This window comes from Fringilla coelebs (genome assembly GCF_963513975.1).
Source record: "Fringilla coelebs genome assembly, chromosome: 20".
Classification (NCBI taxonomy): Eukaryota; Metazoa; Chordata; class Aves; order Passeriformes; family Fringillidae; genus Fringilla; species Fringilla coelebs.
The window spans coordinates 5421022-5441151 of NC_140046.1; the positions used below are offsets into that span (position 1 = coordinate 5421022).

The 20130-nt window shown below is 42.9% G+C and overlaps 1 protein-coding gene across 1 annotated transcript; it reads left to right on the forward strand.

Moving 5' to 3' along the window:
* Positions 1–4224: 4224 nt before the first annotated feature.
* On the forward strand, positions 4225–19149 carry LOC311161326 (merlin-like; the record flags this gene model as incomplete). The annotated part of the gene is made up of 17 exons (XM_084218820.1): positions 4225–4314; positions 5890–6015; positions 6378–6500; positions 8888–8971; positions 9368–9436; positions 9752–9834; positions 10499–10574; positions 10984–11121; positions 12751–12825; positions 13165–13278; positions 14064–14186; positions 14666–14883; positions 15721–15823; positions 16477–16604; positions 17115–17265; positions 17947–18156; positions 19114–19149. 17 exons carry the CDS (start codon positions 4225–4227, stop codon positions 19147–19149), a joined length of 1947 nt encoding a protein of 648 aa, XP_084074946.1.
* Positions 19150–20130: the final 981 nt, after the last annotated feature.

Consider the following 20130-nt stretch of genomic DNA (forward strand, 5'->3'; position numbering starts at 1 on the left):
TATCATCATTCAAAAAAGGATTTCTGAGGTAAGTCTTGATCCAAGTGGTGACTTTAGATAACTTCTTTTAAGAGTGAGGGGTAAAAAAAAAAAAACCTTTATCTTTCTGACCCATTTTAAAACAGCGAATTCTTTGCTGAAATCGTTCCTCGGGCAGGGAGCAGAGGCAGGAGCGTGAGTCAACAACTGCGCGGAGCCCACGACGCTCGCTCGCCTGTGTTGTCTGCATTCAAATCGCTTGCATTAATTCCTGAGCTGGAGTATGGAAATTCAGGAACTGGGAGAAACGTAATGAGTCAGGGGAATTTGCCACTCGGAGTTGCAGTAAATATTTCAGTGCTGACTCTCTTTCAAGCTGTAGTAGTGGCTGTGCTAATGTGATTTTGCAGTGGGGTGCTTCAAGCATCTTCTGGTGGTGGCTCTTAAGTCATTCCCAAACCTTGTCTCTTGAATCCTCACTGCTGTCCCAAAGGTTTTGTGTTTCTAGCTCCTGCTGATCCTTTCAAGGCTGATTGATTTTGGGGGTGTAAGGGAGGGGTCTGGATTGCCATTAATTCTTTTCCTGTCTGCACCTGAGTTCTCACCTTGAAAAGTGCTACTGGGTTTTGTGTGTGTGTGTGAAAACAGATGATTTTTCACCCCAGTGTGGCTGCCCCAAGGGTGATGGGTGGTGATGACTGTCACTGAGAGCCAGTGCCACCTGAAGGGAAGTTTTTACACCCCGTGGAAAACCCTACAAAGCCCATACATTCACCTTGGAGCTGCTTCACTGAGCATAAATCGGACTCACTCTTGGCCAGCTTGAGCCATTTGCCTCCAAGGTGCTGAGTTCTGGAGGATTTCTCGAGCTTGGTGAGTTTGTGGTGCTGCTGGTTCCACTTTTCCCTCTCTGCCTGTCTGTGAGTGCTGTGTGGGTGCCTCCCCACGTGGATCAAAGTGCAGGGCTGTGCTGTGACACATCAGCATCGCTGTGACACAGCCACCTGGCCAGTTCTTCCTGCTCTTCCCACTGCTCCCCCACGCTTTGCTCCTGCTTTCTCATTGTCCAGGAGGGAGCACACTCCAACCCAGAGCTGCTGGGTGTCCCTCCTTTCATCTTAGGCACCCACAGACACTTGGGACTCTTTTGTTCTTTCCCATTTTATTCCCCAGCTCTGCCTTGCTGTTCCCCTCACCACACCAAGCTTTTATCACTCATCTCCCTGTGCTTGTTCCCAGCTCCTGAACTCTCTGTTCCCAGGTTCTGGATGGGCAGGAATCTTTCATCATCCTGCCCTGTTTTGCATTCATGCTCTGATCCATCACATTTTGCTCCTTACCTGTGGCACCTGCAGGAATAAATCACTGGAGCTGGGTGTCAGGAGCCTTGGAGCACTTGATTCCCTGTTGTTAGAAGGAATTGCTTTTGCATTTACACAAAAAATTGCAAACCCTTGTCCTTTTTTTTTTTGTCTTTTTTTTTTCCCAGCAAGATTTCTCTTATTTGAAAAAGTTCTTTTTCTAAAATCTTGTCTGCTAACTGCTCTTGCTTCTGTTGTCAGGATCTGACATTCATTTCAGCTATTCAGTGTGAAAACCCTTTCCAATTTCTTTACCAGTGCTATTGATTAAAATGCAGTTTACTTTTCTGGGGAAAATTTGATATTCAAAAATGTCTTTTTTGCTGTGAGTCAGAATGTACTTTTCCATGGAATAAAAATTCTGGAAAGAACAAAAAAAATGCTATTGGAAATGTTGAACAAATTATATTGTCGTTTCAACCTGGTTATATAAGAAAAAAGAAATAACTTCAAAGTCCAAATGAAAAGCTCTGGTATTTTTCTCATATTTTGAGAAAATGAGTACATTTTTCTCCAGCTGCTCAATTTTATCTGTTCAGAATTTTCCATATGAAACTCTGAGAATGTTCTGTACTGGCCTTAACTCCAAGTTCCTGTTTAACTCAGCTGGCTGTTTCAGGTTACATATTAAAAATGAATTATGAAGCTTTTTTTCTCCTTACTTTTCAACCATTGATGTTTCTTCTAGAAACTAATAAAACTATTTCCATTTTTGTGTGGAAGTCTGTAGTTCTCAGGCTATAAATGCTGTATGGTATAATTATTTACAGTTAAAAAAAACCAAACTGATGGCAAGGATCTTTGGAATGCAACAGGTTAAAATTTAATTTTGCAGATTAGAGATCAAAAGATGTCTGTGGTAATTTACTGCTGGTGTGGATGCCCTCACATGATGCTCTCCTTGTCAGTTTTGCTGTGGTCACTTTGGGGATTTTCAGTATTTTTCCTTAATTGAAACCTCTTTGCTGTGCTAAGTAGAAAAGACCTGAGCTCTGCTCAGCTGAGCTGCCTAAATGATAGAGGAAAGTTTGTGGCAAAGTCAGGTTTTCACTCTAAAATATAATCCCTGAGGAGAAAGGTGCCCTGGGGGTGATGGGGTTTGGGCTCTGGGTGTGCTGCTCTTTATTTATTATGCATTTCACTGGTTTGGGGTGGTGGGGCCTCTCCTGGCACTGCCAGAAGGAACCAGCTTGGGGCAGTCCTTTGAGGGTTTAGATGCTTCCAGTCTCCAGGACAATGCTGTCACACTGTTTTGGGGGGAAGTTCAGGAAGAGAAATGCCTCCCTGTGTTTTTCCAGTGCTGTAACATCCTGATTATTCTTGAATTTTCCTCAGTCTGCAACTTCATTAATCCCATTATTCCTTGTCCTGAAGAGCAGCCATTGCCATGTCTCACCACTCATCCTTTCTCTGTTCTAACCCGTGCTTTCATCTCCCCACAGATGATTTTCTAGCCCTTGGACCTCTCCTTTGGACTCCAGTTGTCTTTTCAGCTCCAGAAGTGGTGCCCCAAACCCAGGAAAGACTTCAGCAGAAGCTCCAGCAGAGCCAGCTGGAGAGAGAGGAGTCCCCAACTCCCCAGTGGTGTCAGAAGGATGAATTTTCTCCTGAGCTCCTCTTCCCCCCTCTGAATTGTCTCCATCACTTGTTCTCAGCTCTGCCTCTGATATCCCTATGATTTGGTAATTATTTTATCTATTCCCTGCCTCAACTTCCCTATTTTCTCTAAAGAAAATATTCCATATCTGTTTCACCTCAAAAAAAAACCCTTCCATATCTATTTCACCCCTCAAAATTTGTGGGTGGGTGGCACAAACAAAGTAAGTGGAAAAACCAATACATTTGCAAGCCAATTTAGAGCTCAGCAGAAAAAAAAAAAAGGAGCAAAATATTTTATGAAATCCTGGAAGGTGCAGGCAAATGGAAATTTTCAGTTTAAATTGGAGCTTTATTTTGGAATTCCTCAAGGGGAGATTGGAATTCTGCCACACTGTAATAGTCTTGTGTTGCAGGAAACCAGGAATGCCTCAGTCTCTTGCCCTGTACAGTTCACAGATTCTCACTACATTATACAAGCCTGACCTGTTAATTTTATAAAGTAAAAAGAAGCAAAAACCTTTACAGGGTGATTTCCTGTGCTCAGAAAGAAATGCCTGAGAACTGCCTGGAGCAGATTCACACCATCATTTCACTCCAGCTTTCAATATTTGGTTTCCACAAGACTCTTGTGCCTGTGGAAGCAGCATCTCCTTATTTTTTGGGTGGCATGGAGGTGATTACATTTAGAATAGAAGATTTCTGATGGAATTTTCTGTCAGCTTCTGCAAAATTCAATTAATTTCATGAGAACTTCACTGGGAAAATTCCTGTTTTAAATTACTTTTATCATTGTGAGTGAGTAGCACAGGGGAACGTGGTAAATTCAGCTGAATTTCAATGCATATATTCTTGACATTTGTATAATTTCAGGGAGTTAAAACCTCATTTTATAAAGAAATCAAATAATTTAGTTGCTGAAGGAGCCATAACTGATGGGAAAGGATTGTGCTGGATTTGATATACTAAAGTTTAGCTGCATTTTCTGGTGTTCTACTGAGTGGAGATGCTGCAAAAGCCCTTGAGAAACAGAATTTTATTTGTGATAGCCAAATCTGAGAAAAGACAGCAATAACATTTTTCTGAGCAACTTCCTTTAAGGAGCAAACTAACTTAAAAGGTTTTTCTTTCAACATCCTTATTAGCCACAAAAAATGCATCTCTAACGGTGAATTTATTCTGCATGTTTGAACTCATCCTAGTTTGGAATCCAACCAAGAAAATGCTGCTGAATTTCCATCCCTCAATGTTTAATTTCAGGTGTGGCTGCCCTCATCAGCTGAAAAATATGTCCATCAGAGGCCTGAAGAAGAAACAACCAAAGACTTTTAAAGTCAGAATTATAACAGTGGATGCTGAGATGGAGTTCAGCTGTGAGGTGAGAGTGTCAGCAAGTGCTGGGGAGCTGGGCAGTGCCCTTTGTGTTAGCAAGAAATTGGAAAAATTCAGATTATCAGCTTGTGGTTGGTCTTAAAACTGATCTGTTATTTTATAAATAAGGGATTATTTAATCTCAGGTGTGTTCTCTTAACTTTGTTCAGAATTAAAGCTGTTTGCATGAAATCCACAGCTAAATTGATACTAAACCTGCTTTCTTCATTCCAATTGTTTGCAAGGATTCCTACTTCTCCATGAAATTCTTTTTTTTTCCTTTGGAGCTGACACAGCTCTTTAAGACACATCCAGCTTGGATAAACTGATCAGAGCTGGTGCTAAGATGTTGATAAAATAATTTATAAACTGGTACTTTTGGTGAGCTGGGCCATTCTCTTCCAATTTGCCATTTATAAACTCCAGTTCTTTATCTGCAGTGGGTGTTTGGATCTCTGGGCAGAAGAGAAAAAAAGATTGATGAAAAAGCTGGCAGTTCTATTAATTATGGCTGATTAATTAGGGAAATCATGGCTGGAGAAAAATACATGATCAATTGCTAAACAAATTGTGCTGCACTATTGAAGGGACAGAACTGTCCCTGATTAATTAATTCCTAATCATCCAGCAAAAGCAAAACAAGACACACAGGTATTTTGGGGAGTTAGAAAACTCAGTTCCAATGGGACTGGCAGTTTTAGTGAGACCTGACTGCTCTGTGAGCCATTTAATGTAATTTATTAGGTCCTTCAGAAACAGGATAGATTAATCTTGGATGACTTACTGCTCTGGAGTACTTGCAGGCAGAATTGTGAAAATAAAGGATTTGGAAAATCTGATTTAGAGATCAGAGTCCCTGTTAACAAATATTGTATTCCTTCCTTTGCTACCTCTCCTTTCTCCCCAGACACTGCTCTTTTGCTGGGATGATTTGCAGCTTTCCACTCCAATATGCTGCCCAAAAGTTCCCCATTTTTTTTTTCCCCATTTTAGATAAAATATCTTTCTGAACTGTGGTGAAACAGACGAGCAACCTCTTTGGTGAAGGGAAGGAACAAGGCATCAGACGTGTGTGAATTTGGGACCTTGAATCAAAGTTTGCTCTCTGTGGCTGCTAAATTGAAATGAAAATATTTAAGAAGACTCATTTAAATCAGAGTAGGATAAAGGCTTGGCCTGGTGCCACTGAAATACCTGAGGGGTGTGAAAGGTGGATCTGTTCTCATTGTTCAGCATTCCTGCCCCGTGTCCTGATTTGATTTCCCCTGGCTTTCTCTCAGTCTCTCCAATTTGTATAAACCATTGAGTGAAAATTCTGGACAAATATTAATAAAGACTTGCCACATCCCAGGGAATCAATAATACAATCCTCAGTCCCTCAAGTGCTTGGTGGTGAAATGACTCTAGCTGTTCTCTGGATGTGTCTGGAGAGGGAGAGGTGGTGGAACACAGCAACTCCGACACAGCAGCAAGAATATTTCATTAAAAACCTAAAGGTGAAATAAGATTCATAGGGAAGGGGCTCAAATGGAGCAAATGCATTTAGGATATACATGTTTTTCTTGATTTTTCTCTCTCTCAGATGAAGTGGAAGGGAAAGGATTTGTTTGACCTGGTATGCCGAGCCCTTGGTTTAAGGGAGACCTGGTTCTTTGGCTTGCAGTACACAATTAAAGGAATGTGCACCTGGTTAAAGATGGACAAAAAGGTACAGGAGATAAAATGGGTGGCAATTAATTATTTACTTCTATAAATATTGACTTTTGGAGCGTGAGAGCTAAAGGGATGTGTTCCATGACAGGCAGAATGTGTTCCGTGACAACTCAGAATTTGACATGGTGGCTTTTTTTAAGGTGAAAATAGGATTATTTGCTCATTTGACCTGCAGCATCCCACACTAATCACCACTGATTGCTGTTAGATTAAAGCTCAGAATTACCCTTCTCTCTAAAATATGGGAAGGCTTTAAGTGGATTATTGGCTGCTTTCTGATTTTCCTTGGGAATATTATCTTGAGACACTCATGTATCCTTTTTGCTGCTCATTTGATTTTATTTTATCTGTAAACAGGTTTTAGATCAAGAAATCCCCAAAGAAGATCCCATTAGCTTTCATTTTTTGGCTAAATTCTACCCAGAGAAGGTAGAAGAGGAACTCTTACAGGAAATTACCCAGCATTTATTCTTCCTTCAGGTCAGGAAAAGTTTTGAACCATGAATTCCTTCTGTATTTCCCCCAGTCCTTTTGCATTGTCTTTGATCTTGTTGGCAGCTCAGGATAATTTTGCTTGCTTCAGCTGTATCAAGAACTTTGTAGACATTATTTTAATGAAATATAAACATCTCTCCTGCCTGCTGTGGGTTTGTGTCCAGGTAAGCTGCATGTTTCATCTTCTGCAGGTTTTTGTGACAACACCCAACAGTTTGGGGGATAATTCTAAACCTGAATATTCCAGGCTTGTTTTGCTCCTTAATATGTGTTAAAAAAATTAAAATTCCATGTAAAACTGGAACTGCTGGAAGAACTGTGAGGCTTTTGGAGAGATCTTTTGCTGGAGGGCAAAACTCTGGAAAACAAGGACTCCCTAAACCTTCATTTTTGGATTGTAGGGATAAAAGATCATGGAATTTGATAGGCATTCTGAAATCCAGGTTTGTTCACCTGGCAAGGTTTGAGAGGAGCAGAGCAGCAAACACCCTTTGAGCTCCATCAAAAAGCAGATGAAGGAGCAAATTCTTGGAACTTTATAAAAAATAAAGATGGATCAACCAGGAAAAGCTCCACAGCTGAGTTTGGGATGGTCACTTCTCATGTCTGGGACACCCAGCTTCTCTCCTGCATTGCTCTGGAAGTTTCAGCCCCTGGAGTGTTGCTTTATTCCAGCAGGATGAGTCTGTGCAGGTAGCTGGGATAAATTCAGTCTGCAGCTGGAAATAAACCCAGTAAATTCCCTTGTTCCTCGAGGAGGATGTGCTAATGAAATACTGGGGAAATGCTGCAGCTCTGAGGGTTCATAAACCCACCAGAACTTCATCCAGAACCTTCAACCACTTGGCAATTTATTTCTTTAGCTAATTTTGGAAAGGAATGAGGACAGCAGAACTCTTTTCCTACTCTTTTAATCCTGATTTTTCCCCTTTTTTTTTTTTTCCTTTTCTGCTTGAACCTGCCTTAACTAGCAGATATGCAATTAGCAAATTCTTCTCATTCCAAAGTAGGAAAACAAGGCTGAAACAAATTGGAACTTGCAAAGTTTCCTGACTCTAAGAACTTCAGCTCACACCTGGATGCTAATAGGAAAAACATGTTCAGACATCTGGATGCCTGAAGATTTCAGCTCTCCTGACTCTTCAGACCTTTGCAAATTAATGTGGCATAAATGCCTGAATAAATGTCAGTGACTAAAGCTAAATATTGTCTGCTTAAAGATGAGGTAATTTATTGCTTCTTCATGAAGTTCAACAAAAAGTCCTTGTAAAAAACTGATCAGAAAAAACAAACAAACAAAACAACCCAGACACTTATGGGGGATTTATCCACATTGTTCTAAATTCTGGAGCATGATTTGCTCTGTGGAGAATGAAATCTGGAGCTTTCCAAATTGGAAGAAAAATCTTTTCATTCTTTCCGTTTTAACAGCTTAGAAAGAATGTTCCCTGCACTGTAACTCAGCTTTACAGATTGTGCTCACCAGGGACTAAATTTAAAAGCAAAAACTTTCTTGGTGGCTCATTTCAGTTCCCAGAACTCACACAGGTGTGTTTGTAAACAGAACTTGTGCTAGCTCAAGTCATTTTTCCATTAGGAAATGTTTCAGACTGTGAGCTATGCAAAATTTTGTTGTCTTGTGCTTGTTCCTAAGCTAAATACACCTGAGAGGAGGATTTGGGAAGATTAATTTCCCCTTCCCTCTTTAGGTTTTCAAACAGAAATTGCACAACTGATTTAAAATCAAACAGCACCTTAGAAACTATAACACCTCTGCTCTTGGTAGCACCACAGGTTATTAAAATGAAAAGAATGTTGAAAGACTCTTTTGCATTGTCTGATTGTGCTTAGACCATTGCAAAGGAATAAATGAAGTGCTTTATTATTCAGCTTCTCTTTTGAGGGTCTCCTTTATTCTCTCATTCTGGAAAGCTGGAGAACATTTCTTATGGTTTTTATATGGCAGCTGCCCAGCCCTGCTTGGACCTGACCTCCAGAGCTCCCTCCCAAACTAAAATCTGATGTCTGATGTGATGCAAAGCTGACTTTTCCAAAGGCAGGAAGAAGAAAAAAGGATTGTTAAAAGAAATGAAGCGCAGACAATAAAATTGATGTTTTATAGGATTTTCTTTTATAGGACTCCTTATGTAAGTGTGTGCAGAGAGCTGACTGGCATTTTTGGTCTCATTAAATGCAAAGCTAACTAAAGGCTTCCTGTGTTCCTGAATGCCAATTTCTTGTTGCTGTTATTAACTCCTAAAGGTGATATTTGGTGCCAAGTTCTAGTCTGGGCATGTCTGCTTTCATTTCAAGCCTGACTTAAGTCCTGACTTTGAGCTTTTTGAACTTACTCCCTTTTTCTGTTGGTTTAGGTTAAGAAGCAGATCCTGGATGAGGAAATCTATTGCTCACCAGAAGCTACAGTTTTACTGGCTTCTTATGCTGTTCAGGCCAAGGTTTGTGCATAGAAAATCTCTTTTTTTAATTGACTTTTTCCTGGTTTAACCCAACACATCTACATGGTGGTGTGTAAAACGCAGCAGGGTTAAAATTTGGTGGTAAAGTTGGTCATCCTGGGAGGTACAAGTGCAGCTAGAAAAAAAACCCCCACTATTAAATGCCACTACAAGGAGTTTTTAATATGCTTCTGCATTTTAGGGGATTTATTTGGGCCTAACATTTTAGTGTAATCTTTCTGGAAGGATCTTCCATGGACTGCTCAGATGAGGGGATGTGTGCAGGGGAACCAAAATAAAATCTGCCTCAAAGCTTTCACTTCAAACTATGCAAGGAGCAACTCCCTCAGCATTCTGCCTCTAACAAACTGAAATAACTTTTCTTTTTTGGGACAGTATGGTGATTACGACCCAAATTTCCACGAGCCAGGCTTTCTAGCCCATGATGAGCTGTTGCCCAAAAGGGTGAGTCTTAATTTGATACAAAATCAAATATTTGAATTTCTTTTGCAGTGCAAAATCTTTAAATCTCCTCTTTTGCAGTGCAAAATATTTGAATCTCCTCTTTTGCAGTGCAAAATATTTGAATCTCCTTTTTATAACGCAAAATCTTTGAGTCTCCTTTCTGCAGTGCAGCTGTTGCTGGGGATTAATCAGAGCATTAAAAACTCTGCAAAATGCCCAAGCTGTGAACTGCACCTCTGCATTCACTTTGCTTGGGAGAGGCAGAACTTGGATTTGGGTTTTCCCAGGGATCCAACCTCCCTTCTTGTCCTGCAGGTGCTCAGGCAGTACCAGCTGACAGCAGAGATGTGGGAAGAGAAGATCACTGCTTGGTATGCTGAGCACAGGGGTATTGCCAGGTAGGAAACCTTTGCATGCCTTGGAAAATTTCTTTATTTATGGGATTTGTTGTTTTCAGTGTAATTCAGCCTGTCTGGAAATCTAATTAAGCAATAAATAGGATCTGTTAGCACCCAGAGGCAGCTTTTTCTAATATTTGGGTTCTGTTTCTGTCTGTTCTGGAGGCTTCTTGGCATTGTTTTTATTGAATATTTTCCTCAAGATTTACTGATTTACTTTGAAGCAAGAAGAAAAGTGGGTGGAGAGATTCTCACTCTTCCTTGGCCTTGGCCAAAAGCTCTGTCCAAGACTCATTTCTCAATGAACTCTATTTCCTGAAGGAAATATATTCATGGAAAACAGTGGAAGGTGGTTTTCCAAGACATGGAGTGGCAAAAATAACACAAGGATAAGACTTTTAATGAATTTTAATGAAGATTACACTATCCATGAGTCATCTTTTGAAATAGATGCAACTTTTATTCTTTATTATTCTTTATTTTATTCTTTATTCTGTCCAGATGCTGTTTTTATTATCTTTTTTTTCTATTATTGAGAGCAAGATGGCAAAACTAAGTTTGTACAAAGGGTCAGATTGCCTGTTCTTTTCTGAGTGGGAAATGGAGAGTCAGCCAGGAGAGAAAGGCTGGAAAGGCATTTCATAACCATGGCTTTATTCTCCAGGGATGAAGCTGAGATGAACTATCTGAAAATTGCCCAAGACTTGGAAATGTATGGTGTCAATTATTTCCCAATTGCTGTAAGTGCCTTATTTTAGCAGTTTTTACTTGCTGCAGATAATGGTGCTGTCCTTTTAGAGTCCTCCAGGGAGTTTGCAACTGGGACTCCTGACTTCTGGTCTTGTTCTGACTTGGTTTTCTTGCCTGCTCAATAAGCAGGTGAATAAAACAGTTAAGATTAATATTTTACAACCTGACAAAAGTTTTGAGTAACTCCAGGTATGGAATTGGAAGGAGAAATAGTTTGAGCTGCTATAAGCAGCCTAGAGGACTGAGTTTAATATTACCAGTGACAGCACTCATAATATTTTATATAAACACCAATTGCCTAAATACAAGCAAATATCAATATATTAAAATAGGTGCTTCTTGTCTGTGGTTGTTTAATGTCAACCAAAATCCCATTTACTCATCTCTCTTGTTTTTTAGCAAAACAAAACCCACACAGATCTCCTGCTTGGAGTTGATGCCAAAGGTATTCATATCTACAGCATTAATAACAGGTTCTCCCCCAATAAATCCTTTGAGTGGAGCTCTATCAGAAACATTTCCTGTAGTGAGAAAGAGGTATGATGGCTTTGATGTATTATTCTTTTTCCATGGGCATGGGTGTGGACTGGGATTCTTGGAACAGGCTGAAAGCTTCCTCTGTTGAAATAATTTTGGGGGAGAAGGGGAAAATCCTGGGGAGCTTTGTTACAAAACTAAAAATAACAGCCCTGCCTTTCAGATGAGCTCGAAAGCTCAGTTCCCTGAGGCTGCTCTGAGCTCTGACTCTGTTCTGGCTCCTTCCCTGCTGCTTGGCCTTTGCAAAACAAATGTGTTGATCTCTGAAAAAGACAGATATTATGAATGCCAGCGTGCCTGCCTTCCTCAGTTATCCCAGCAGGAACTCCATGATCCATAAAACCTAAATGCTGTTTGCACACACAGAAGTCCTTGCAGCTGAGCCTTGGAGCCCAGTGGAGACATGCAGGGAGGTATTAATGGTTTTCTGCTTCACTTCTGCCAGTTTGCTGGGACATGATTTCACTCCCCACCACTGCAATTTCACTGTGAAGCCCAGCTTTTGCTTCTAGAAAGGGAAGGAGTGGGGAAAATTGATTCTCAGTCCAAATCATGGGCTGTGTGGAAGGCTATAATCAGAAAAAACAAACCCAAGGAAACTACAGGAATACCTGGAATTTGTCAGCCAAAGGACAGCACAGCCTGTTCCGTTTTCTGTGGGCCTTTTGGAAAACAGCCCACAGAAACTGAGATCTAAAATTCAGATGAGATTTTAGATTCATATCCATTAAATCAGAGGGGACTGCAGGTTTGCTGCCTCCAAAACAGTTTTGGTCTCTGATATCATCAAACTTCCTCTGAGATGTGTGAATAAACTGCTTTAACTCCCTTTTTGGGGGAAAATTTTGTGTTTAACGTTCACTTCATTCAGTGACACGTCACAGCCTTGCTCCTCAAAAGGCAGTCATTACCTCCAGTCATTACCTAGAGGGTGAAAGGAGCTCTAGATCATGATCCTGGTGACTCAGATGCCCTGGAATTATACAGGAATTACCTTGCAAATGAATTAGAGGAATTGAATGCCAGGGAACCCTGAGGAACAGAAAACAGGGCCTTAAAAAAAAAAAAAAGGCCATATTTTGTTCTGCAGCCAAACAGAGCACAAGGTATGGAGTGAAGCACTGAGCTGGCAGCAGGAAAACCTGCCTGGCCTCTGGGAGCAGCTTGGGACTGAAGCAGTGAGGAAGTCTCCAGGACTTTGACCTGCTGCTCTGAAGAACAGGCCCTTAGGCCCTTGACACATTTGTTTATCCCTTCAATTGTTGCTGCTCTGAGAGGTTTGACATTTCCCTGGCTTTAAGGCCATGGCTGCTTCTAGGTGTATCTGCTGTGTCCTGTTCTCCTGATAACCAGGGCTTGTTCCAGAGCTCTGGGGACAGTGCACAGGAGGCATCAGGAAATCCCCCATCCACACTGGCACTGGGCTGGGCCTGGGGTTTGCCCTCCAACACAGCCTGATTCTATGGAGAAAACCAGTTTTACATCCCTCTGCCTCTATTTGTGGCATAAATCACTGCTTCCCCAAAGAGAAGTGGAGATGAGCTCGAGTTTGCATTGGTTTTAATAGTTTCAACTCACTTTCCTCCTCACTGTGCTTCTTTTCTTTTTTTTTTGCTTTTGCCTGTGTAGTTAACTATTAAACCCCTTGACAAAAAAGCAGAAGTCTTCAAGTTCTTCTCCTCTCAGCTCAAAGTGAACAAACTGGTGAGTGAACTGCTTTCCTGCTTTAAAGCTGAGCCTGGTGATACTGACTGAGAAATATTGTTTGTAAACAAAATTGTGATCTTGAGATCTCAGCCTGTGTAATTCAGGAAAATGGGATCAGAGGGAGATGAAGAACAGGAGGAATCTCTGATCCTGTTACAAATTTACTTGAACTGTTGTGTGCCTGGCTATGAGCCTGCCCTGGGTGCTGATTTTCTTGGAGCTGCCAGCACTTGTGCTGAAGTCAGAATTGTCCTGTGAGGCCAGTGTGGGCCTTTTGTCCCTCTGGCAGGGACACAAGTCCATCAAAACCCCATTTGCTTTGCCTTTCCCATCCAGATTTTCCAGCTGTGCATTGGAAACCACGACCTATTTATGAGGAGGAGAAAAGTGGATTCCATAGAGATCCAGCAAATGAAAGCACAAGCCAGGGAAGAAAAAGCTAGAAAAAAGGTAGAATTTTCCTGCTCCTCTGTTGTTGAAGACAGTGATTATTATTGCAGCTCTGTATTCCATCAGTGTGTGTGTGGGAGGTGAGGAAGTGCAGCAGGATTGAATGTGGGAACAGCTCTGGCATTTGAAGAGGTCAGAGGTGTGTGTGTTAGAGAGGTGATCCCAAAGATTGGGGCACAAACCAGATCAATCCAAGGGCTCTGCCAGCAGCCTGAAATAACCAGGAGTGCTGCCTGAGGAGTTCACTGCTGCAAAGTTCAGGCAGCTTCAGCATTGCTGGTGAGCTGGAGGGCAGCCCCTTCTTCACTTGATGCTTTTCACTCAGGCCCAGGTGAGATTCTGCTGCAATCCCACTGTCACTGTCAAATTTTCTGAAAAATCCCTTTGCCCAGGATTCTTCTCCTGGGAAGCTGAGAAGCCTCAGAGAAAAAGGAAAACAATCATTATCTGGTTTGCTTCTCCTGTGTTTTGCTGCTTTGGAATGTGTTTGGACATTGTTTATCCAACTGGTCATTGTTTGGTTTCATGTGAATTGTTTTAACTTAATGACCAATCACTGTCAAGCTGTGTCAGGACTCTAGAAGGAGTCATGTGTTTTCATTATTATCTTTTAGCCTTCTGTCTGGATCCTTTCTCTATTCTTTAGTATAGTTCAGTTTAGTATTCTTTAATATAATATCATAAAATAATAAATTAGCCTTCTAAGAACATTGAATCAGATTCATCATTCCTCCTTTCCTTGGGAAATACAACATCCCACCAACCATTGCTCATCCTGCTTCCAGATGGAGAACCAGAGGCTGGCCAGGGAGAAGCAGCTCAGGGAAGAAGCTGAGAGAGCCAAAGAAGAGCTGGAGAGGCGCCTTTTCCAGCTGGAAGATGAAGCCAGGCAGGCCAACGAGGCCCTGGTGGGTTAGACTGAATATTCTTTGTGCTTGATTTCTTGGTTTGGAAGCAGGATTTTTTTTGACACCAGGAATTGTAGCTCAGACAAGGCTGGAGAGTTTCTGATCAGTGGTGGAAAGGGCATGCAGGAATCTTTGGGAAAACCTTGGTCTGCCATAATCAGAGCCATTCCCTCCCTGTGTTTGGCTCTCTTCAGGCTAAGAGGAGGGGAAAGGAAACAATCTTAGAGCTGAAATTGGGAGAAAGAGGCAACTGAAGGGGCTGGCTTCAGCTTTGCCCAGCTCGAAGATTTTTCTCCTTGCTTTGTAGAGGTGAGACACAGGAAATTCTGGAGCAGAGGAGGAACAGAGCCTTAAATTGTCTGGTTTTTATTTAAGAAATAATATTTTATCCTTGGTAAAAGATGTCTTCTGCCTGCCTGCCTGCAGGGGTGATTTTGGAGGTTCTAGACAAGGAACTAAGGAAAATTCTTTCTCCTCAGCTCCGATCCCAGGAAGCAGCAGAGCTGCTGGCTGAGAAAGCCCAGATTGCAGAAGAAGAGGCCAAGCTGCTGGCCCAGAATGCTGCAGAGGCCGAGCAGGAGCGCCAGAGGCTGGAGATCACAGCTCTGAAAAGCAAGGAGGAGAAGCGGCTGATGGAGCAGAAGATGCGGGAGGCGGAGCTGATCGCCGTGAAGCTGGTGAAGGAGTCAGACAGGAGGTGGGGTTTGCTTCCCCAGCTCTGTGTGATCCCAGCTGGGCTGCAGGGAGTGCTGCTTTCCCCAGAGCCCAGCCCAGGAAGGGGGAATTACTCCTGAAGTGACACTTCAGAGGGACTAAGCATCCTTGTGCCTTGTTTGTTCCACCTGCATGCTGTTGTTGTATTGCAGGTCAGGTTTACAGAGGATCAGGTGCAAAGCTTGTTTGGCAAGAAAGAGAATGTTTAGCAAGAAAGATCCAGAATGCTGAAGCATCTGCTCTTTAGTGTTATCAAATGAGCACTGGCTACCTGTCTAAATTTACTCTTTCTACCCTGTGAGATATGGAGCTGTTCTCATTCATTAGTACCAAGTGAATGGTCTCTTGTTTCCCTTTCAGATCTTGAAGAAGTGTAAAACCAGGTAAACACGTGTGGAATATAAACAGCTCTGAGTGTTTGCATGTTCCCTGAACATGCAGAGCAGGCCAGTGTTGACAGAGGATTTTTAACCCTGTTATTAAGAAATCCTTCTACTTGTGTTAGGATACTGCCAAGAAACTTGCCAAAATAAAGAGCAACCTCTCCCCACCTCAGGGAGGATCTCATGGCCTGGAGAGAATCTGTATCAGCAGGTTGTAACTGAGCCCATGGAAATTAGGAGTAGGAAAATCATGGTAATTCAGCCACTTTGTGGAGCAGTGTCTCTGTCTGCTGTGCTCAGTCAGGAGTATGCTCCATGAGTGCCTTGGTGTAAAGATAACACAGTGGTGGACTTGTTCTCTGGAAGGCAGTGAGCCCTGAAATCCATGTGTTGGTTGGAAACCATCAGCCATTGCCCTCAGGATGTTTCTCTTGCAGAGCCAAGGAAGCAGAGCACCTGAAACAAGACCTGCACGAAGCCCGTGAGGCCGAACGCAAAGCCAAGCAGAAGCTCTTAGACATAACCAGGCTTAATTATCCTGTAAGTTCTGCTCCACTGGGCACCACTTCATCCTCAGGGGTAGTCAGGTGTTGATGCCATTTTTATAGCCCCCATCAAGCTGAGCAGTGGCATGGCTGCATCCAGCTGGGTGACAAAGTGGTGTGGAAAAGCAGCATAGCGAGGGTGGAAGCTGGGTTTGTTCAGGGTGGTCAGAAAGGCAAGGCAAGAGTTAAAACCAGAACTGATGATGCACTTAGACAGCCTCTGCTCCCTTGCCTTCATGCCCAACTTGTGGTGCCACTCAGCCAGGCAGTTTCTGTGGATATGGTTGTGCTGAGCCAGCTGTGTCATCCTGGCACATCCATCTGTCTTTAGGGCAAAGCAGGTGAAGTTGTCCCCAGCAAGAAAGCACTGCTGAGGGTCTGTGCCCCAACTCCCTCTTCTGCTCCAGCCCTGCTGAGGCTGGGTTTTCATTCTCTGCTGAAATTGAAGCACTGCAGCCAGGATAAATCTCTGCTCTTGGATCTGTGGGTTGTGGACTTCAGCTGGGTGCAAGGGAAGGGCTGCAGGAGGATCTGTGTGTCTCAGAAATGTAGGAAATAGCTCAACATGGCAGTCTTGCAGAACTGGGGAGAGAAATCCCAAATCAGTCCATCAGATCTGGCTGACAGTGCTTGTGTTGCCTCTTCCAGCACCTGGCCAAGTACCCCCAGTACTCCCCAGGTGACAGCAGAGATGCCAACTTTGACAAAGGATCCATCAAGCTGGATTTGAAGGACATCGACCTCAAGAGACTCTCCTTTGAGATAGAGAGAGAGAGGTATCAGCATGCTTGTGGTGCAAATGGAGCAGAAAGGCAATGAAATCTTTGGGAATCACAGTTAATTTTTAAATAATTTGGGATGTGCATGTGGCTGGAGTTGGTGTGGGTGGTGTCTGTGTCACGCTGGCTTTTCACACAGGGCAAGGTTTTTTTGGTGGCATCAAGCCATGATAAATCCAGAACCTTCTGTCTTGGGGAGGGACAAAGCACCTTGCTGAACTAACAGCATGTGAGAGGACAGAAGTTTCCCTCTAGTGCTAAAATGTGGAATTGCTGGGGGCTGATCCATCAGCCATCCCTTAGTCTGGAAGGAAATGCTTGGTGCAAAGTTAGTCAGCAAAAAGGAAAGAATTGAACTTGTCACTGGGTCAGGGGAGCCAGGCTGACATTGCCAGAGTTCATTTTACTTATAAAAGGAAACAAAAAAACTCTCCTCCTTCCACAAACACCTGTTCTTAAGTTAAATTGTGCCTCCCTAAACCTTTTGCCTCCAATGTGTGGGCTCAGGCTGGACTACTTAGAAAACAGCAGGAAATTCGAAGATCGACTGAAAGAACTGAAGTCTGAAATTCATGCTCTGAAGCTGGAGGAAAAACAGGCTGGGCTTTACAGTCACTGGAATGAAGTCCTGGGCTCCTTGGATCGCTCCTTAGGAAGTGTAAGAACCCCAAATCCCTGCCCCTTTCTCCACCATGAACCCCAAAATGGAACAGTATGGTTGTGCCAAAGGGAGCTGCTCTATTCCAGTCCAAGCCTTCACTACCCTTGATGATAAAATATTAGAAGCATGAACACTTTTAGAGGAAAATTCATGTCAAAACAAAATCTTAAGGCCTTTTTTCCTTTTTTTCCACTGAATACCTGGACCATCAGCAAAAAATAATAATCTCATTTTATGATTATGAAATCACAATCAGGGTTTAAGGTCTTGGAGCAAATGAAATTGTTGTGACTAGCACATTTAATTGTGGTTTCTTACAGTTTGCTTCACATTCTCATTCATGTGCTTTGTGGTTGCTGAAAGTCATAAAAGCCTTGGTGTATTTTTTTTTTTTGAAGGCAATGAGGAACTAGACCCAGATTTTTGTCATAAGTTGCTTGTTATTTAAATAAACTCTTTGGCTTCTTCTTGCAGCAGGGCAGGAATAGGGTTGGCTTTGTCTGCAGGTTGTTCCTCATGGCTCTGAGTCAATGGTTTTTTAGAGACAGAAGGGAGGCTTGAAAAATGATGAGCAAAGATGGCCTTTATTTTCTGACTACTCATCTGATGTTCTTTTTGGCTTGATGAGTGTTGATATAGAGAGGGCATTAAATTTCCATGTGCTCTGTTCTTTTAAAGGCCCCATCATGGATGAAAACCTTCGAAACTGGAGATGCAGTGGATGTAAATCTTCAAAGACCTTTCCCTGCTTACTTGTTAAACACTGCAAGCAGCTGGCTCTGCACCAACAAAATTCAGCACGTGGTGCCAGTGGAAAAGTCATCTTCCCAAGCCAATTCCCTGGCTGCCAACAGTGTGGGCACAGGAACCAGAAAACAGATTATAAAGGTAATCAGATTCATCAATAAATTCTTAAATGTTGCCTGAAAGTTGAGAGTTCAGAGAGGGTGGCTGCCTGTAGGGACCTGGTTTGTCCTGCTCTGTCCCAGCCTCAGAGCTGACAAGGATTTTGCAGGATTTTGGAGCCCCTGTTGCTGGCACATCATTTGGGAATGTTTATAACTCGAGGCTGCCTGTTTTTTCTCACTTCTGATCTAAGCTGGAGTGCAAAGCTGTAAGCCTTGGTAAATGAAGCAGAGATGTCTGTACACAGTAGGAGGATCTGTGTTAAATTTTATTTGTACCAGCCAGACTTGGAAATGAGAAATGTGCTCCCAGGTATAGAGAGCTTAAAACATATTGTGCCTGTCTCCTGCTTTTAAAAGGCAGGGAGGAAGAGACCAATAAATCCCCAGGCTCCCAACAGCTCAGTTCTCTTCCATGTGCTCCCTGTCAAAGAGGCCTGAAGAGCAGTGAGCTGGGTGTCAGGAGAAAACAGCCTGCTTTGAAATGTCACTGGGTTGGAGAATGAGGAAGAGCTGGAAGGAAATGTGGTCTGGAGCAGTGGGAAGGAAATCAGCTGTCTGTAGGCAGTGCTAATTGGGCAAGGTATTGGGAACGGGGAAAGCCTGATGGATTTGCTGTGGTTTATCTGAACAAAACTGGAGGGCTTCAGGATCAATTAAAAGCTCCTGAATCTGACATTCAATACCTCCTTCAGGGTTGGTGTGCTCAGAACTAAAGGACACAGGTGAGAGCAGCAGCAGCTGCGGGAGCAGCTCCTTCTGAGGCAACAGAAGCAACTTTTAAGACTAAACTCGGGGTGAGGCAAATTTGTTTAAAGAAGGAGGAAAAAGCTATTGCAGAGCATCTTGCAAAAGACTCAGAGTTGGAGGAGAGGAAGACCCAGAGCAAAGGGAGTTACTTTCAGCCAGCACTAATTCTCCCTCTTTGATTTGCCTGCAGGTTCAGCAGCATGACTCAGATGTGATCTACATTTGAAGCCCCTCCTTTCCTTGCCAGCCTGGTGGGACTGGTGGCCTTTTTGCCTCTGTGGGGACACTTGGGCAGCTCTGGTTGCTGCCAGGTGTGAGAGACGAGGCACTGGGGATCCAGAGCTGCCATCCAGCTCCCAGGCAGGTGCCATCAGCTGGGAATGCCACAAGTGCCCCCAGTGAGGCTGGGAGCAGTGCAAAGCCAGAGGAAATGTTGTTTACTGCCTGTGCACTTTGGAAGGAACACTTCACACTTTGCTAAAACCTTTCCTCCCCCAGGTGTTTCACACACTTAGAGCTCTGCTGCTGCTGGAGGAAGGATGTGAGGCAGCAAGTGCCCAGGAGGTGTTTGGGATGAGAAAACAGAACACAAGCTTGGTGTTTATCTCCACAACAGACTAATTATGGTTTTGGTCCAGTCCCTGGGACATGACTCCCACAGAGCTGCTCGACGTTTTAGTGTTTGCCTGCCAAGTATTTTCCTTCTCCTCCCCAAACATTTCTTGGTTCACTTAATTGATTTGCATTTCTCTGTGAGAAATCTCAGCTTTTAATTCCAGATGCAGAAGTGGACATCTTCAAGTACCTCCCATTCCCGGGGGAATCCTTTGTTTGGAATGCAAAGCTTCTGTTCTTCCAGTCCCTGACCAGATCAAGCATTTTCTGCTCGAGCAAACTTTGCATACATTAACTGCCTTCCCACTTCTGTGCAGCACAGCTCCCAAATTAGACAAAGACAAAAGATGCTCTTGGTGTCTGCTAAAGTGGGACTTGTTTCTGGTGGAGAGGTGCATGCAGCAAAGTGTCTGCCTCATTAGTAAAACCCACTTGCATTTTCTGGTTTTGTGTGTGTTTAAGTGTCTGCTTCTCCATAAATCTTCACTCTGAGGACTTCTGGGGAAGCAGACAACATTCAGCTGCAGCTAAAGCAGGAGCCCAGCTGAACTTGTGACATGGGATGCAAAAATGAATGGTAATGTTGTTAAAT